The following is a 20246-nucleotide window of genomic DNA, read 5'->3' on the forward strand; positions in this document are numbered from 1 at the left end:
AACAAACAAAAACAAACAGACAAATAAATAAAGATCTATTAGAGCTAAAAGTTATTCCATACGCTACTGTTCAATTTCAAGAGAACAGTGGTGAACTGTTAGAATCTTAATGAACTGCAGAACTGAATCAATGAATGAGGCCATTATCAATGGAAAACTCAGTGAGTGGTTTTCATAGTTGCTTTACTCAGTCTTCAAAGGATATACTTCCTTGTTTAGGCAGCGATGACTGCAAGGAACTCTGGGCGTGCCGACTTTGGATGAAGCGCCGCTTGTCGTTTCTGATGATATAAAACGAAGTGAAAGTGAAGAATAATCATCGCAGTAAATTTCCAATTTAAGTAATTGGAAAGAAGAAGCCTGAAAAAATCAAGGCTTCAACGGGATTCGAACCCGTGACCTCCGCGATACCGGTGCGATGCTCTACCAACTGAGCTATGAAGCCATACATTGGGAGCGAGGTCAATAGATTGAATTCATATCTTCCCGTGAGGAGTGAAATGACGTGAAGTGTATATGAAATAATTCATATTTGAACTGCTGTTGTAGATGAAAGTGAAGAATGATCATCGCAGTAAATTTCCAATTTAAGCAATTGGAAAGAAGCCTTGATTTTTTCAGACTTATTCTTTCCAATTGCTTAAATTGGAAATTTACTGCGATGATCATTCTTCACTTTCATCTACAACCGCAGTTCAAATATGAATTATTTCATACATACTTGACGTCATAAAACGATGTGTCCAACAATGTAATGATAACTAACGACAGGGTAATCAAACAAAATCATAGTAATAGGCCATTTCCGAGTTACCTTGTGTCTCTAGATCTGTTTCAAAATGAGTCCTCGTGCAAAGTCTCATATGAATTTGAATTCAAATGAATTTGATTTACATGAAAAATAAACCTCTAGGCGGAACACATTTGAATGGTTTACCAAGAAGACTCGTTTTGACACAGAGGCAAAAGCCAACTCGTAAATGGCCAATTACATTTTATGATGAGCCTAACACCTTTACCTGTAAATATAATTTAAGAGGCCCTCTAATGTTATGAAAAGTGCAAACGTGATATTTACCCATGATCATTAACCCGAGTCTCAACAGGCAATGATATCTGCAGAACAAAAAAGCAGTTGCATATTTTTAAACTCACCTGAATTGGTTGCAATACCTTTCGCGATTTTAGGAGTAATTGCTGATGGTTCTCTTTTCATCTGTTATACAAATAGAAAACCACACCCACTAAATGACAATCGAACTGTCGTAAAACAGAAATTGAAATTTGTAACAACAAAAACAGCAATAACGACCACGACCACAACAAAAACAACAAAAATGCATCCGAAGACAGTTGTTAGTAGAGACGTTATATTGTCTCTAATATAAAGATTGATAGTTATTCTACTCACGACAATATAGGGCCCAACGCCAGTGTAGTGAGGTGAGAAGATTTTACTCACGTCCAGACCAACTGAAAATGAGAAATATAACCTCTCTTCAGTCTCCCTAATCATCATTAAAAAATCGTAAAACGTTTTTAAATTCCCAAAGTTATATGTGGGGAGAAAATAAAAATCATATCTCATATCTCATAAATCATACACCAAGGCAACACCCCTCCAGCCTCGCCGCTTCATTTATTTAGCTTCTAAAAGGCTTTACACTCAGTTTAACATATTTTTTTTATTTAGTCCTGTTTTACAAGTGAATATACGAAATTTCATATATTTGAACTGCAGAGAATGATATGAATTCGAAAAAAAAAAAAAAAATTCAGGCCAGAATGGGATCCCGTTCAGGCCTGAACTTTTTTCAGGCTTTAATTTCGCAACTGCTTAAGTTGTGTGCATAACTGCGATGATCGATCATATCTTTAGTCCTGTTTTGTTATGACTGATAATATCAAGTGTAGTGATACCGTATTCTTGACTGATGAGGTGTATATTGAGTTCTGAGGACTTAACGGCTGCCCGCTGTACATCCACTCGTTTACTCCAGCAACCCTCCTTCATGAACACAGCGTCACTAATAAAGAGTGAAGCCTCAAGTTAACGTAATGTCTAATAGAAGACAAATATCCCTGCAAATCATATATGTGGTTACAGTCGAACCTCTGATAACGGGCACTACGTGCGGATCCACTATTAACTTCGCCGCATCAGCGGAAATTTCCCTAAGTGCATACTGTTTTCTCTTCACAAGGGCGGTCGTTTACAGGAGGTTCGACTGCTTGTACTAAAAATCGATTTCCCTTCTGCCTGCAAATTCCTCAAATTTTATTTTAAAAAAATATTTCACGGGATTTCGCGAGTCGATCTCAAGCTACCAGACTTTGAATATCTCAAAGGTTCAATAAAGCATTTTGCACTGTGTTTGTCCCATTACCAGTACTCCCCTAATGACTAGGGAAGAGGTATAGATCCGTTCATACAGTTTTATGATAGTCCGGAAGGTCGATTGGATCTTTTAGACTACTTAGATTTTTAAAATCCATTACCTTAATCTCTGTTTGAATACCACTTTGTTATCAGCATCAGAAATCAACACAAGACAAAAGTGATTGTTCCCTCCTGAGCCAATGACGTCTCTTCGTTTGATGTAGTTCGTCATGGTTAGATTGATCACTATCTCTGCTCGGTTAGGCTGGTGTCTTCCAGTCTGTGTACAAAAACATTAACAAAACACTTTGTGACATAGCAAACGCTTCAGGGTTGAAGTAAGGAAAATAGGACTGAGCAGTCTAATCCCGTGAGAAACTCCAAAATTGGACGAGCGCGAAGCGCAAAACGGATCGAAAATTACGAGTATGAGCACAGCTGAATTGCTCGATACGAAAGAGATTAATGATTGTTTTTAGCGTCATTTGATGTTTGATTTTTAATAATTTACCTGTTGAACAGACAGCTCATACTTGGGCAGACTCGAAGCTGATTCACGAATCTGAAGCAAAATGAGCAGTTACAGTAATAACATGAGTTAGCCTCGCTAGAAGGTAAAACTGTATACTTATGCGTAAACCTGTTTACCGAAGCTCATAGGAACTCGCGAATCCAAATCATACTTAATACAATATCATTCTGATTTTCCCGTAAGATGGGAGAAGGAAACAGGTATACCTGGCTTCCAAAAGGTGGATGACGGTTCACGATCTGAAAGGTAAATGGAACGAGACGCTTGGTCACAATATCATTGTAAATGAAAGATCGAAATGGAGAAAAACATTTCAGTTATCAGTAGTACAATCTGAGTACCATTTCGATTTCTCGAGGATTTGTCTCTTCGATTTTCTTAAAGGTTATCAATCCAGCGTTGACCATCATTGTGGATAAAGAAGGTCCTACATGAAAACAAAAGACAGTAACGAAAACTGAAATCACGCGGAATAAGCCAATCAAAACATAAAAAAGTTACTTCACCTTCAGGGAGGCATTGGTAACGCATAACGCTTCCCAAAGTACATGTATTATATAAGGTCTGGGGGATTAGGTCTTTATGCATCTTGGAAATCAGATTTCGCTATATGTGTGGCGGTTAAAGAATTACATATTGTAGACATGTATTTTTGGCGACCAACTTGATTTTGTGCCCTTTTACGTCGTTACCATTAGTAGAATTCATCTCTGTGCCTACAAATAAACATAGGTAATCGTATAAATGAATTTACACTGAGGGTGATATCTGAAAATTCTCTCAAAATTGCACGAGCCTTTAGGCGAGTGCAATTTGAAAGAATTTTCAAATATCACGAGTAGTGTAAATTCCTAATCGCTTGAGCTTTCATACGATTACTCATTTATTATATGATTGAGAAATTTACAAACACGCGCGCATAAATTTGCAATGCAGTGCAAAATCAACGATAAATTTACCTGCTCTCAGCCAATCACAATACGGCAATTTTCTATGTCATATTATAAGAGATTAAATCTTACCGACTTTTTCCAGTTGCTTTGAAACAAACTTGGAATTCTCCCATAATCTGTCGACATATGCGGAATGAGTAGTATTTTACTGAGCTAATTTACAGTCTTATCAATTGGCAATGAGATCATAACTGGAAATAGTATATACATCATTACCTGGCTTTCATACACTTTGCAAGAGTGACTGAGTTTTGCAGTGACGTGAAATCGTTCTTCAACATTTGAAGCTCTGTCAAACCTGAGGAGGTAAAACGTTCACGTAATGTCAAGCCTAACGTGAACGAGCAAGCTGTCGTTCCTATATCGGAGTTATGTCAGTGACAATTGAACTTCTTCCGAAACGTCTCAGCACCATCGCCCGCAAATACAGTTGAGGGTCGTCAACAGCCTGTAAACAGGCTCCGGCTGCAAGGGTCTGACCGTGGCTAGCTGGAAAGGCCTCTTTCTTCCCACTTTCTCTTCGCCCTATCCTCGTCTAGAGAGCCTGTTCACAGCCTAGTCGTCAACAATATTGTTGCTGAGTATTTACACTTTATTCTTTACTTACAGCGTGTAATTCTTTGTCCTGCTCGGAAGATTTTCTGGCGACAGAAAAAAAATACAGTAACACAATAGAAAACAATATTTGTGACAGTTTTTGTAACATTTTGAAAGAGAAAAGTTAACCCTTTCGGTTACATACAATATATCCTTTAACGTCTAATAGAGTATTTCTGAAAGTTTGACTGAACATCGACACGATATCACTTCAGTTGATAAACATAAACATCATTATTCTCGTCACTTATCTCCTTGACAGCATATTAAAATTGTAAGGAGAATTCGGTAGCAAATTACTAGTAGTTGTTAGTCTTAAGAAGTTAATATAGAGAACTTACCGTAACATCTTGGTTCAGAGAAAATTCCGATATAGCGAGAGAGCCAAGCGTGGCTTGAATGAGGCTGTAGAATGGGAAAAATCGCACACGATAAATGATAATAAATGGCGACTTTATCGATGTAAACTAAAAGGCAAAAAATACAAACACCATGAAAAAGGTAGTCGGAAATTCTTACCAATTAACTTTTTGTTCCGTTGTCTTGATTCTTCCATTGATTGGAAACCTGCTCGTATATAAATGCGTGAAACAATACTGATTATATGCTGCAGTGCACACGACTTTTGTAAAGTATTCGGTAGCGTTCATACGGTTCTATCAATCGCACTAGACACACATCGAGTTCAACTGGTCCAACTATAAAATAGGACGCGCAGGACGTTGCTGACAAAATTGAAAAAGAAAAGCTAATTAATACTTCGGCCCGATCCTGCTCTCGCTTCCCGAGAAACAAACTGCGTGGGAAATCCTCGGAGAAGCTAGAGGCGTTTCCGAACCAATCGGAAACGGTACGATATACCACGTGAACCTTTTGTCAGCAGTTTTCGCTGGTCTCGTTACATTTAGCAACATCGCTGTTGAAAACCGTTGGCTCAAGAACTTCTCGAAGACACTAGGTTATTTAAAGGATTAGTGTTACCTTATAGTTTCCATATTTTTGTCCTTGTTAAGAGAATTCAGTGCTCGTTTTTCATTCATTCTTAGCTTAACATCGGAAAATTCCTTGCATTTTGATACTAAGTCAACCTGCAAATTGCACGATAATACAAGTATAAGCCAAGTGCATCGAGAACGCAAGATTCGATTCGTTTCAAAAACTTCAAAGCTAGCAAAGCAGAGTTGCTTACCATGTTACTGAGGTTCTCAGTTCCTTTGATTTGAAGGAACTGTTTCATGGAGTCGTAAGCAATACAGTATCTGGCCATTAGACGACCTGCCTCTGGAATATACGTAAAAAAAAAACATTATTGTTTAGGAGATTAAGATGTATAAAAGGATCTCTGTAAGACATAAGACCTACAATTTATTGTCAGAACCCAGTAAGGAATAGGGGTAGTAGCTTCTTAGGCTATGTTCACACTTGGTGCCCGAGCACGGGGCCTGAGTACGATTCTCGCTGGGCACTAATGTGAACACACCTTGTTTTCCAAGAACGCATACCAGAATTCGAGCTCTTGGTCTAGGTCTTGCACTCGTGTACTTAGTGGTACTTGGAAACTTGGAGCACCAGTGTCTAAACGCAGCAGTATTTCGTGCTGGTGCCAGGGCACCAGGGCTCGGGCACCAAGAGTGAACACAGCCTTAGAATTTAAGCCGTCATGGGTTTGAGCCAGTCAGTTTCGTTTTCAGATAGAAAGATTACATTGCATTCACAGATACTGATGTCATTGAGCTACAGCCAAGTTTATATTGCCTTATTTGGTCTTCTCCCATAATTAAATTCATACACCCACACTCCAATTCTGTAATTCATATCAGAGCTAAGGTATGGTTATGGTATACTATGGTATTTTCATTTACCAGTGGGCTTGAGATCAAATCCGTCATCCATTTTTATAAGCCCGGCCTTTTCCAGTGTGTTCAGGCTCTTCAAGCAAATGTCTATGCCAAAAAAAAAATTCAGAGTTAGTTTAGATTGCCAGTTTCCAACTAAAGAATCTTGACAGCGGACCAAGAAGAACTTGTGATTTCACTCGTGTACTATTTGGGTCATAGGAGCAGATCAATGTAGTATTTTCCAAAATTAAATTTAAGAATGATCGAAGGTACCAATTTGAACACCTATAGGAGGGTTCGAAGGCATTTTCCTCAGTCCTGAACTTAACTACCAAACTGTAAAGGTGCAGTAGTAATGCAATAATGCAAATATGCGTTATGTCAAAGGTGTAAACGTTTTAAGTGGCATAACTAATCGAATAATATTGCAAGTGACATTATTATTCGTATTGCGGTGTAGGAAATGTTAACTAGTATTATAAGCAACATGAGTTATCTACTGCACTGTAAGTAGTGTAAGCATTTGTTAGCAGCGCAAGTGATCGTATTCTATTGTAAGTAGTGAATGTATTGCATTGTGAGTAATATAAGTAGTAGGGGTGGCGAATGGTAAATGCAAGACTTTGTGAGACGGCGAGACGAGCGTTTTTCTTTACGAGCCCGAGACATCTCGACTTTTTAGATTGCGAGACCGAGACTTCAAAGTGTCATGAGTGCGAGCGCGAGACGTTCAGACTCTCAAAATTCGAGCCCCAGATCTAGTTGAGAGCTAGAATGAGCTTGTACAGCCTTAAGCCAGCTTCTTGGAACTGACTGGAACTGGAAATTCGATTATAACACACTACATCATGATATCCTAGAGAAATACAACTGTTTTTCTGGCGCCAAACCGGACGTTGCGGTAGGTTTTGTACCTTTTTGTGGAATTAAGACAATTAGGAGAAGTTAGGATTAACTTTTTCTCAGAAAATTTGTAAGTTGCTTCATTGAAACGCAATATCATGTAAAGACAAGACGTAATATATAAAAATAGTTAAAGGAACGAATTGGGACTTAGAGACCCTTAGCCTTGCGAAAAATCGAGACTCCAAGACAGCTTCGTAGAAAAATCGAGACTGCGAGACACACATAACCGCTAAAAAACGAGATTGCGAGACCCGTGAAATTCGACTAAAATTTTACGAGACCCAGAGTTTTTGAAGGACCATTCGCCAACCCTAGTAGTGTAAGCCTTAGTATTGTAAGTGACGGATTTAATCATATTGAATACGAAGTACTATAAATAATGTAAGTATATGAATCAGCCTTGTAAGTCAGTATAAGTAACTGTAGAAGTATTGCAACCAGTGGGTGTAACAATGTATATATAATAAAGTAAAGGTATTAACTAAATGTACCTTGTAGCTTTTGTTCCAAACTTTTTTTCTCAAGTCCCTCGGGTATCCCTATAAGAAGAAGGAATAATAACAGACACGAATAAAGCATCACATCGTCAAAAATAAACGTTTTAAGGAATTAATTCTACAGAAAATTAAGCCGAAAGAAGTCAAGGGGTACAAAGCGGCTTGTTGATAGCTACAAGCGGTAGCTACTTCCTAAACTTGATGGCAAAGCACTTTACTATAAACACCTTGCTCCTCCCAGCATTATTTAGCTGTCTTGGGGTGCAATTGGTTTACTGTGGATAATAGTGCTAAGAGGGTTGGGGAATAACTGTCACTGCTTCTACTTCTACTGCTTCATGGAACCTGTAGTTTGGAGTCGTGTTTTCTGACTGCTGCTTATCTATTTTAGCAAGAGAAAATTCTCTTGATTTTAGTAGTTGAGAGGTGCAAAGCTGTAGTAATTTTCACTTTCTTAGGTCATAAAATGCTTTTTTAAAAAAAAAAAAAAAAAAAAGAAATGCTCCTCAGAAGAATTAAAAACACAACAAACCAAGGTTTGTTCACAGTTTTAAAGCAGAGATTTAAAAGCTTGCACTCACCATAATGCGTAGGATTTTTTAATATCCTTATATATAGGAAAGTGGACTTCAACCATTCCAGGGCGATGGACACGTCCGTGATGGTATTAAGGACGATCTCGGCATTCAAGTGCTCGATCAGATGATGGTGTAAGCTGATGAAATGATATTACATTCATATCACTAAAAATTACTTTTGTTCATTTTCTGCTATAACAATTATATGTTCCAACTAGGCGTAGGCCTTAATAAACAGGCGACTACTGTCCATAACACGTACACTCAACGGCTGCCGCATGATTTAAGAACCAAAGATACCCAAAATAGACTTTTTAGGCTCCGTCCACACTAAGCTTGAGAAATTTGAAAGCGCAGCTTTATTTCGACCGTTAGGCCCACCGTCCACACTAATCCGTCACGAAAACAAAGCTCTTCAAAGCGCTCTCCAAACCGGAGGAATTTGAAAACGCCGGCTTTGCATTTTAGTGTGGAAGTAAAACATTTTGCAAAAGGAGCTTTTCGAAAACGATGACGTCACAATAATAATGTGATTTCCCTGGCCAGCAGTAAAGAAACATAGGGAATTCCAGACTAAATGAGGGCTTGTCCAAGCGGTCTTGCCGCATGCTCAGTTGAACTGAGTAGGCGTTTCTTGTAACGTAACAAACCTGCTTTCTAACTTCTGAGTTCCTTCAAGTAAACCTGTGTATTTTTCCTGCAACACAATGTAATTAAAATGAAATTAAATGGTAGAGGTGTAACTTGATTTGGTTTATATTGTTCCTAGCCGTGTGGGCCACTCGTTGAGTTTTTCTTACATGTCTATATTGACCAAAAAGACGACAATCTCGATCAGTTTCGAAAATTAATGGAAAAGGAAAATTATGATTTATTTATTCAGTGTTAACGTAAATCATGTATCTCAAACATTAGAAGAGAGACTGAGAGCAAATACAAAATCCGTTTCTCGTATTCTTTGATTGTAGTTACGAAGATAGGTAGCTACTGTAGTTGATTATCATAAACAGACTGATGGAAATACCGTGGATAAATAAAGTTATCGTATCGTATTGTATCGTTCCAAAAAAGTTAGACCGACCTTATTAGCACTCGTTGTCAAGATGACTGCAGTGGCAGAGGTATCAAACTGAAACGGAATCAAGACTTATATCAAGCTGAGCTGGTAAGTTGGTTATGGTTTTCAAATAACGTGAAGTACCTTTATCTAGAAATCAGGGTCAGAGAAACTCGTGGAGGGGGTCTCCCATATAAAAAGGTCAGGGATGCTCTTGTCTCGCTTAGGAGTGTAATTCACGGATTATAGTCTCACTTAGGGTGTTTAGGGTGCCCCGGCCCCAAAATGATAAAAAGCGCTGTCATGTCCGTTCTAAGCGGTATCTTTTAGGGGTCAAATAAAGCTCGTGTCACAACCAGATTGGTCTCCGTCTGTGGCTTAATTCATATTTTCAGTCAAACATCCCCAACCTTTTCACGCGGGATTTCCCCCGCTCCGGGCGGAGAAAATTAAAAATCAACCGAATGATGAAGCGCAAAGTCCATATGAAATTGCAAGGACAATTACCTCATTAAACAACAGGTGGCAACTTACTTGTGGCCTTCCAGCCCTTCCAATCATCTGTAGTATTTGCGTCTCAGAGTACTCTTGAAATACGCCCATCACATAGTGTGCAGTTGACTTGATGATAACAAGATGAGCCGGAAGATTTACCTAACAAGAGATCTCTCGTTAGGACGGAGGGCAAACTAGCGACCAATATTACCTTTACTTAGTGTGAGAAATTTTTTTTTTTTCTTTCTATGTTGCTCAGCTGTATGAACAACTTTCGGTTTTCAGATTGGACATAAGTATAAGAAATGTTTTGAGTACACTTACGTCTTTTACACTTCTACCGGCGTGTAAATGAGTTCTGACAGGGTTAGACCTGATACACTGTTTCGAAGTCCCTAAAACTATTCCGAAGCAATCCGAATTAACACAAGTCTTGCGTGTTTATAAAGGCGCCCAATATTTCCTAGATTAGACCAGAAATAACAATAAAACACATAATATCTAGTTTTCATTTACATTTGCACACAGTTCAGCTTAAATCAGAATCGCTACTTTATAAATACCTATAATTTACAGGTTCAGTAAACAAAAGATCTCAAAAACTTACCCCTACAGCCAGAGTGCTGGTAGCAACTGAAATCATAGGAAAAAGCGAAATGCATTTAATTGAGACTTCGATCGCCAATTGTAGGGTTCGTATGGTGCGCATGTACGTTGAAAGGCAGGGCCGTAGCCAGTCGGAGGCAAACCGAGGCACTTGCCTCAATCATTTTTGTTTTTTCGTTTTTGTTGATTTTCTTACTGTAGGAGGAACGTACAACACTGCTAAATACCTGGGAAGAGAATTTAACCATGGACATTGTCTCAGACATAATTTTTTATTGGCTGCGGCCCTGAAATAAAAGGGAAATTCGGCAACATGTAGTAAGACTCTGCCGGTTTACTTACATATTACAGGCAGGTCACCTTTAATGAACATTGCCTCGATATTTCTACGGTCAGCAGGATCAAGGCCTGCATGGTGATAGCCTATGCCACATATCACGAGCTCTGAAAATGGAGGAAACAAGAATTTTTAAGAAATGTAAAAAGGACTTAAGGGATAAGTAGATCATCCCTGATCGAAAAATAGACTTGGTATACCATGCTAAAAAGTCTAAAAAAGCCCAGGAGAACTCCAGTGGGGTACTGAGATCTGAGGTAAAGACAATTATCTGTAACAAAGGCCTCCGTCAAACGGACATCAGAATACTAAACAAATTCACCTTGGTTGTAAATAACCAAAGATATTTGGACGTAACACGCACCTCTCAATTTGGAATCATGAAGAGAATTAGCAATCCTTTGAAGCCTTAATAAAATGAAAGAGATCATACAAGCGTTACTGTACAAAACCCATACCAAGAACTATATGTTGGTTGCTGTTGCTGTAGCAACAGGACAAGGAAACAGTAATCAGAGGCAGATCCAGACCTTGAGCTAAAGGCGGGGGGTGGGGGGGAGTGTTTTGCTTGCCCTGCCGGCTTTTCTTCCTTCTGTGATTTCTTATCTTTTTACATAAAATAAGGGGGGTGGGGGGGGGGGGGGCCGGGGCTCCCGGGTCCCTTTCCTAGATCCCCCACTGGTAATATACAAGGCTTTAATCATTCATTTTGTGAGAAAAAGACCAGTATCGGTCGTGGAACAAAATTTTGATTTCAACACGAAAACTGAAATATCGTCAAAAAATTCAATTTTGTAGACCAAGGAGAAGTAGAGGAAATACATCACACTCAATAACTGAGTATACTACAGTAACTCATGCAAGTTTGTTAATACCTTTGCCTGTGCTGTGAGTTCATGATAAATCGTGCGTCTTTCACAAGCATCTGTGCTGCTTGCTGAGTGCTCTTTCGAGTTGAACAAAACTGGATGGAAAGGAAGCAAAGCTTTCAAATGAACAGAGCTTTAAAGAGAACACCATGCATATCTCGTAACACACAAGGCAGAAGTACCAACTGCATACAAACGCCCCCATAGCTGGCTGTTATGAGCTTCGTATAGACTTATTTGAGTGGCCATCAAATATGAAGCAATTTGATCAAACTAACACTGTTATACGAGATGACGTTAGGACCGGATTCTTGATTGTACCCGAACTTGGAGGATGTTAGGTCATGATTAAGGTTAATATTCGTAAATATCATATTTTTCTTACCACAAGGGTGGGCTTTCGATCGGAGTAAGTCTGAATGATTCCACTTAGTTTATAATTCAAAGACAAGTCAAATCGGAAGTCAGAGTAGTTATTTCCTTTAGGAAAGCCAAGGACAACCTTTCTTAGCTTGACTGGTCTGTGTGAATCGTCCATACTGTAAAGAAACGAAACACGATAAAATCAAAAGAAAGTTTTGTAACTGTAGCCTAGCCGGGAAATTTATACGTGTTTCACTGCTGACGTCCGTGAGGTTAAGGAGTTTAACGAAACGTTTATGAAGCAAGAACGTACGGTAACCGGAAATTGAGTGGAAAACCTTCCTTTAACATACTTAGCCAAGTCGATAGTACGCTCCACGGACGTCTGCACTCAATCTCACTAATCTCTCTAAGAGCAGAGGCGACCGGGTTCTCGTGTGAATAAAACCTTTTATTTCCCTGGGCCTGTGTTCCAAAATAAGTCTTAATTACCTGTAGTGTGATGCGGGTGAGTCAATTCCTCCGAGCCAAGCCGCGATCTTTTTGTGACAAAGAAAAGGGAAACACTGTTATTTTATGTTAAATGCCAAAGAATTAGGGTTAAATAAATTACCCTGACAATCTAACTTAGTATCATGATGAGCATTCACGTAGTGTTAGGGTTTAATATGGTTGGCTCTCAAAACTGAAACTTTTTCAAAGCATCAATTCAAACAAGAGTTAACACTAACTTCTCAGACACTGTGATTAGCTTGTTCTAGTCGTTTGGTTAGTTGGAGAGCAGTACAAAGAGCGGCAAGCCGAGAAAGGAACAGAATTTTTTTCCCTTAGCAGTTCTTTGCACTGCTTTCCAACTAAAGGAATGCATGGAAGAATTGGAGACAGAGACCGAGTTTGTAGGTGCATGTATGTTTTAGTGTTTCTTAACTTACATCTTCAACATTTGGTATGGTGGCTGAGATGGCTATTAACCGCATGCTCGCTCTTTCCAGACTGTTCTTGTTTCCTGATGTGCTATTTCGAGTCATGGTGGACTGAACGGTCTTCATGCGACTGATAACCGCTTCAACAGTAGCGCCTCTCGCATCATCGTTTAGGAGATGAACCTACCAAACGAAAAGGTTACTATAAGTTTTTTTTTTTTTTTTTTTTTTTTTTTTTTGAGCCCTCTTTTGTCTTAATACTGTCATTTTTAATATTGGATATAAATCCATCCACATGTTTTAAGCGAGCGAAATGCAAGCTATATAAGTACATGGGCAAAATATGCTTAAGCAAAACAAATGTGTTACTTATCGTTTAGTAAAATTAAGGGGAACCGGCCTATGTGCATATGTAGCTGAGTAGTATTTAGCTAACCCAAACAGACGCTACGCAACTGACGCAGCGGTTCCTTTTCTTCAAAAATTGCTTGATCTACAAGATTTCCGCGCTCAAGCCATACTGTCACACATCGGACCCCCCTTTAAGTGGAGAGAAACGCCAAACGACCTTGGCCTACATGGCCTAGCGGCCACACTGTCTTACATAATAAATATTGCTCTAAACGCTTAACTCTAAAGCTCAAGTCAACGGACCTCGTCAATGAGGAACAGCTTCACCGATTGAACCAAAGAACGGTTGTCCCTCCACTTTCTAGTCATGCTGTCCCATTTTTCCTGTTGGTATGAAGAAAAATATAACTTTCACTGTTAACGCAGTCGAGGAAACAAGTGCCATGTTCGGCCCATATTTGCTTTTAATGCATAACCACATTTTTCAAATATTTAAGGTGGCTCCGACCCCTCTTCCAGAGAATTGTTTGAAAATTTCACAAAAGGACGCGTTTTATCATTAAATATTCAGTAATACAAAATCGGGTACTTGAACACGCCCTTCAAGCACTTAGGCTTAGCAGCTGACTATACTTTTGCTATGGTAAACTGTTATGTCAAAAAAAGAGTCTGGTAATCAGTAACTGTTTGCCAATGATCTTAAATTCCTTTAACGCCATTATTTAGCGACTAAAATAGTGTTTAGGGTTGACAGTAACGTTCCTAACAGTAACGCACAATTGCTGCATACCAGCCACCTTATAATTGCAGCACTAATCGAGCACCGTGAATTATATCATTGTTAAACATCAAACTTACAGGAGTCGTCATGATAATGTGGACGTTCTGTAGTTCATAGTAGTCGTCTAGTTCGCTGTCGCCTGTCACTTCTTTGCATCGCAAGCCAAATGGTTCAAACTTGGTTGACCAGTCTGTGAATCGCTCGCTGCAGAGCGCTTTCATTGGGGCCACTTGGATTAAAAAGATTGGCACGCTAAGTAAGTCTTCCTACATAAAACTACAGAGGAATTCCACCTTACAACTACTGAGTTATTATGATCACTTAAATTCTTTTGAACCCGAAAAAAATCTCAGTGAGAAAATTTCTTCCCTTAAGTGAACGTTGCAGCTAGTGACCCGAGGATAGTCGGATTAACGCGGTTCCTCTTCATTCCCGAGAGCTGCTGCATGCGAAGGTAGTCATAGGGGGCTAAAGGGACAAATTGGACGGGAGAAAGACTCCAGTTTGATACAATTTTAGCATTTCTATCCTGCCCCAAATTATAGTTTGTTTTTTACCGTTTTAAACCAATGGCTGTCTAGATCTGACTTCAGCACATCGCGGTTTACATTCGCGACTGAACCACGAAACAAAACTGTCATTTAAAGCTAAAAGCAGTCAACAACGTTTACATTTCAAGAAAAATACAAAAATATCTGCACAATATTTAGAAGCTTAAGCGGAGAAATCTGCAGCCACAACCACCATCCACAAGAACTTCCGCCAAACAAGCCACCATAAAGGGCAATTAGTGGTCTTGTCCAGTTATTTTGAAGTGTCTATGTATCTAATGACTTAATGCTCATCAGCTTGTTCGGTTAGAAAGTGTGTTGCGTACAAAACACTTACTGTACACTACTTTGGCCTTCGATGTTCCCTGTCCACTGTTCATGAGTAGCCGAATGATGGCAAGTTCAAAAATAACGGTTTTGCCAGACCCAGTCGGGGCGCATACAACGAGAGGTCTGTCCGTATACATCACCTGTTAACAGGAGGATTTTACTTACAACAACATGAAATGATATGGCTTGGACGTCTTTTCTACCAATGAGCACGTAAACTACTACCAAATACTGCGGATTACAGTCTTTTGGCTTGATTTGCCATGCCAATCGATCCCAAGCTGGAAAAATGTTTGATTTCCAGCTTTCCCTTCGGACAAGTAGCTCTCAAATTTTGCTAGCCCTGGGCAATGGCATGCTCGTTTTGGCTTCCCGTTTTATTAATTGACTGGCAAAGTACTTACCGTAAGCACTTGTCCGTTGGGCAAGTGACAAGGGAAAGTTACTTGCCCCACGGTAGGAAAATCTATTTGCCCCGGAGGGCTGGAGGGCACTTTTCGTTAACATTGACCACACAACAAGCAAACTAAGAAACTTCCTGGATCAGTTCTGGTCCACACACCTACCTCGTCAAACACTTTTGATTGTACAATATTGAAATACGGAAAATTGCTGAAAACCGAACGAAATGGGTTAGCTATGTCTTGTTAAGGCAGAAAACTGGGAATTAATTTAGCTGTGAATCGTGAACAAGTAAAATTTACTAATATAGGTTTTGTTAGAAGATGGCTGCACGTGCCTAGAAAACTTTTTTTTTTATATAAAACGCTTATTTGAACTACAAGAGGCACATTTTTCAAATACTCGACAATAATTTACCCAGTGTAGTTAAAGATAGACAACTTTGCCTTCTTTCTTAATGATATCGAAAGTCCTGCAGAAAGCCCAGTTCGAAAGCCGTTAACTCTAACCCTAGAGAGCTTGGCTTTTAAAATTCTCCTTTATACAAATGCCAGATCTTCTCCGCCTGTGTAAAGTTAAATGTTGGACAAACGAAATGCGTTATGTTTATTCATAGCTTACTTTTACCTAGAAACCTGCTTTGAGAAACTGGGCTCTGTTATTTCAAAGTTTTTGCACCAGCGTCGTTCATGTGGATCTCATGAACAAACGTCCGCATTCGATATTTGCGTTTCCGGCGAAAGATAGTAACGTAGGAGCCAAGGGTGATAGCGTATATAAACGTTTTTAAAAGTATTGTAGTATATATCTTGAAAATTCATTTACGTAGTTTCAACAAAAAGCTAGTTTGAAGTGATACCTCAACGATCAACTTCAAAAGACTAATTACTGCCTTTTAAAAGTATCGAAGGATACGTATCTCGTTGATTGATCGAAGTCCTATCGATGCATTTGAAGTACCAGGTTGATCAGCAAAAGCTGCAAAACGAAACAAGAAAAGAAATAAAATGTTTAATATTGATTTAGAAACACTTTTTGTACATATTTGTTTGGATTTTTGCACTGTTACAATATTTTACTATTGCTATATAGTTAAATCTATAGGCTCTACATAGTGCAGGGCCCCTATTGATGCGGGCCTAGGTGACTGAAAGGATCACCCTGCATAATTAAAGATGACTTCAATTTGTACGACTGCCAAAGTCTACATATACAGGATGAGGTGCAGTTGTAACCTACGGTTGATTCACGGGCGGTTTCTATTTTCCCCGGATGTCCTTTTATCTGTAGTTTGTACAGTAACCACCAGCCGCTATCATGGCAATCTTTAACCTCCTTATTTTGATAAATCTCAGTACAAAGTTTGGTATTTCCTCACCTGGTATTACAAGTCGACCTGGAGTGTCAAAGTTGTACTGCGGAGCTGCTGCCTGGTAAGAGCTGGGATTCTCTTCATCTTCTGGGCTATAGTCATTCAACGTCAAACCTACAAACGATCCAAAAGTAATATTAGCTTTGTCTAGATGATGCGTTGTGCATGTCGCTATGCCTGGAGTGCTGTGACACTAGGTCTATCCTGTTGTCTACGAATTGCGAAACGTTTAGCGTGCGTATTTAGATTAAATAATACAATCGTATAGGATAAATTCTTATACAAGATGAATAGTGACTGTGAAAGACCAATTAATTTAAATGTATTACTGAAGGATCATTCCGATACCGAAGCCCTATGTGCCACTTAGGCACAGATAGGATAGATGATGATTCCGATACTAGCTCCTGATGTAAGGTACGTAGCAAACTTCAACGGAGTCTTTTTGAAGCTGTGAAGCCGCTGAAGTCACTCACTTCAGTTTCCAATCTTTTCAATAACTGATGTGAGAAGACTGATAAATAAGGAGTTTTACCTCCTGAGCTGCCCATACGCTCCAGGTCATATGTCGTAAACGGAGCCCCTTGCAAGTTAAAGTCATCGCGTTGGGTAAACAGCTCTGGGGAATCTTGTATAAACTCTTCGTCTCCATAATCAGCCTCGTCTTCCTCATTAACTACCTGTGATGCCTGTAAATATCTTGAATGAGTTAGTTGCGAGCCACTTGTCAGCCAGTCTCCGGGGGCCCTACTCAATTGGCTTCCGTAGCTGCTCTGGAATGTAGCTCCTCTTTTGCCAAACGGGGACATATCTGTAACTTTAGATGGTGCATGATTTGTCCTCGCGTCATTGAAGTATTCGGAGTTTGAGCGAAAAAGCTGGGTGGAAGACAGATCTCTTTGGGACATTTGTGAGAGAATGTCGTCCAACTTTGGCGGTGAAGGAGGTGGCATTTGAACAGCTCGAGTTGAAGCTTTAAATGGAGGCCTGCAAGATATTAAAAATGTACTCTCAAAACAACTTCACTACGGGTTATTACACTAAACAGTTTTTGAGGTCTTCCAGTACTTTAAATTCGTGTTATGTTTTCACATTTTTTACTCTGATTCCGACGACTATTTTGTTCCAAGAAACGGCTTATCAGTCACAATGGGTCAAATCAGTACAGTACCCCTAATAAATACGACCTGCAAAGTTGTAACTCTGGTCAGCCAGTGGTCAAAGTAGATCTTTGACGACTCCAAGTTTTCTTGAAAAATATTTTGATAACGTAAATGCTTTCAGAGATTTTATAACCTCCATCCATGTTATAGCCTGCATGGGGAACTTTGATATGAAGTCTTACTAGCTAGCCAGTCATTACGACTAAAAATTTTGGCGAAACTGTTCAACGCGTTATTGATTTTTTGAACCCTAGACTTGCCATGACATATATATCAAGGAATCATTCATGCTTGAAAAAAGTTTCAGGGCAAGCCATGTATTCAAGGAAGTTAAAACTGAACAAAACTGACCCTCATTACGCCTGCACGTGCTTTTGATGTCATGGTACTTCTTATAGCCGTCCTTTGCAAAACAACAACGTAAAATCTCAAATGTTCAACTGAAACATTTTGGTTTGCGTAGGGAACACGACCCTGCAAGAATGCAAAGTTTCTTTTTCTTCTATTTGGTCTAGACTGTTTAGCGTCTTAACATATTCATCTGTAAAGTATAATTTGATTGGCAAAAGACACTAAACTGATCAAGAGTATTGATCGAAAAAATCGCTTCTGATCTCTCGCTATGCATGGTTTACAAGAAGATCATTCGGACGGCGACTTTGAAGTTGGACACTTATTTAATGCTACATTGACACATTTATCTCTACTAAACAGTGACTAAGGGAGAAATATTTATCCCGAGAGTCTGTGTTTGATTTTCTTGCGCGTTCAGTTCGGTCAGTTTTAATTCTGCACAAGTCGAGGACAAATTGTTGAACCAATACGTGCGCATTAAAAACCATCACTGAATTTTGAAAAAAAAAAAATGTGAGCCATTATTAAAACTATGACCAAGTGCTTTAAAAACAATAACACAGTCTACGAGCATATATTGTTACAATAAGTTCGTTTAAACTCACACAAAACCTTGCTTAACATGTCTGAATTGTGAGCTGTGAAGTCCCAAGTTCATGAGTCGTCAGTGCTTTGTTAACTTTGTTCCTCTGTTAACGTACCCTCTGAAAGGAAAGGAGAGAACATTAAAGCTTAATTCAAAGAAAGCGGCCGGTGAACTAGCAAATGCAGAAAGTGAAACTGGTAAAATTGATAACATTTAGCTGGCTTTCGAGTGTTAAAATCCACTAAATTAGTGGCGGCGAATGCAACCTCTGTACGACATCTTACCTCTCTAAATCACGAACAATTTCTTTTCTTCAGTGTTCTAACTCGCTAAACCATGATTTCGACCTCTTTACGGCTGTCTAAAAAAGCGATTAAGGTTAAAACGAAGCGGAATTAAGACGACGATTCAGTTAAAAATGAAGCTTGTTTTCAAGTTTACACGCCTTTTAGTTTTGGCGCGAAAACTGCCGTACGCGGGGTGGCAGCCGTCGTTACAAATTGTAGACTCTTAGGGAGTGGGGTGGGGGTCAATTGCCCCTCTTGCTTTTTCAGCCAAGTAAAGCCGAGACAATGTTGCGCCTTTTGAAAAATACTTTTTTTCAGTACGCTCGTAAAAACTACCAACAGAAGAGTATAACGTAGATCAAGTTGCTTTTTCATGGGGTTTTAACGCCGCACGAAATCAACGTTTGTAAGAGAGGGGAGGGGTAGGAGGGGTGGTATCCGATGTAAAAATAGTTTGTTTTTAAATTTCCACAACCTGCGATACCTGGTAAAAGAAATCACCGATCATATTTGTACGAGATTGATTCACTGGAATTGCGCAGCTACGTTTTCAGTTTCCATTCATACTTTATATCATTGGAAACATTGCGGGTATAGAACTCCATAGGAGAAAAGATGGAGGCCTCATCAGGGGGGTCTGAGTATCCCTCACCCCGTTAAATTTTGGAATAATTGTCCCGTATTACTTTCTAACTATCCCACATTCCAATAATTTCCCTCCCCAATAATCTTTATCCCGTTTTTTTCTTTTTACCTAAATGTACATAACCTCGAGAGCTTCAAAATGGCAACTGGTACATTTACCAATATCCGCAATTCTTAACGCACGAAAACCATAAGAACGCTCACAAAGGACGCACAGAAAAGTTTTAAAATCTTCCAACCAATAGTATATATGTCTGAATTTATGAAAACCGTGTTAAAGACTTTGCACCAAAATAGCGGGCATGTTTTTGGAAAATCGGTTAGATATATATCCTTACACATGTTGCTAAAAATGTAATGTTTCAATAATTCGTACAAAATACAAGGTGTACTAGACTAACCAAGAGGCAGAAAAAGAAAAAGGAAAAAAAACTTAAACACACAAGTGTTTTAATACCTGACATTGTTCGTCACATTCTTCTTGACTCGAGCA

At 39.2% G+C, this 20246-nt stretch overlaps 2 protein-coding genes and 1 long non-coding RNA gene across 3 annotated transcripts; all 3 read right to left on the bottom strand.

Annotated features, from left to right (window-relative positions):
* Positions 1-67: 67 nt before the first annotated feature.
* On the bottom strand, positions 68-14328 carry LOC110045517 (putative ATP-dependent DNA helicase HFM1). Its single transcript, XM_089276378.1, has 30 exons — positions 14141-14328; positions 13586-13666; positions 12941-13114; positions 12501-12547; positions 12031-12184; positions 11652-11740; positions 11141-11184; positions 10782-10883; positions 10441-10466; positions 9873-9992; positions 9363-9410; positions 8932-8978; positions 8285-8418; positions 7698-7745; positions 6325-6405; positions 5652-5743; positions 5444-5550; positions 4982-5029; positions 4804-4867; positions 4473-4506; positions 4082-4163; positions 3935-3981; positions 3254-3339; positions 3119-3151; positions 2892-2942; positions 2500-2660; positions 1921-2027; positions 1412-1473; positions 1156-1216; positions 68-281 (listed from the first exon to the last, which is right to left on the bottom strand). The coding sequence occupies exons 1-30, from the start codon at positions 14282-14284 to the stop codon at positions 184-186; spliced, it is 2472 nt and encodes an 823-aa protein (XP_089132504.1). The 5' UTR covers positions 14285-14328; the 3' UTR covers positions 68-183.
* A 604-nt stretch (positions 14329-14932) lies between these two features.
* LOC149101277 (uncharacterized) lies at positions 14933-16317 on the bottom strand. The gene is made up of 3 exons (XR_016203159.1): positions 16262-16317; positions 15511-15581; positions 14933-15084 (listed from the first exon to the last, which is right to left on the bottom strand). It is a non-coding gene; the product is annotated as an uncharacterized LOC149101277 (long non-coding RNA).
* A 309-nt stretch (positions 16318-16626) lies between these two features.
* LOC110045516 (uncharacterized) lies at positions 16627-18933 on the bottom strand. Its single transcript, XM_020751118.2, has 3 exons — positions 18841-18933; positions 17254-17705; positions 16627-16832 (listed from the first exon to the last, which is right to left on the bottom strand). Exons 1-3 carry the CDS (start codon positions 18891-18893, stop codon positions 16627-16629), a joined length of 711 nt encoding a protein of 236 aa, XP_020606777.2. The 5' UTR covers positions 18894-18933.
* Between the last annotated feature and the right edge of the window lie 1313 nt (positions 18934-20246).

This window comes from Orbicella faveolata, unplaced genomic scaffold (genome assembly GCF_042242905.1).
Source record: "Orbicella faveolata isolate gen_17 unplaced genomic scaffold, um_ofav_v1 contig_4, whole genome shotgun sequence".
Lineage (NCBI taxonomy): Eukaryota > Metazoa > Cnidaria > Anthozoa > Scleractinia > Merulinidae > Orbicella > Orbicella faveolata.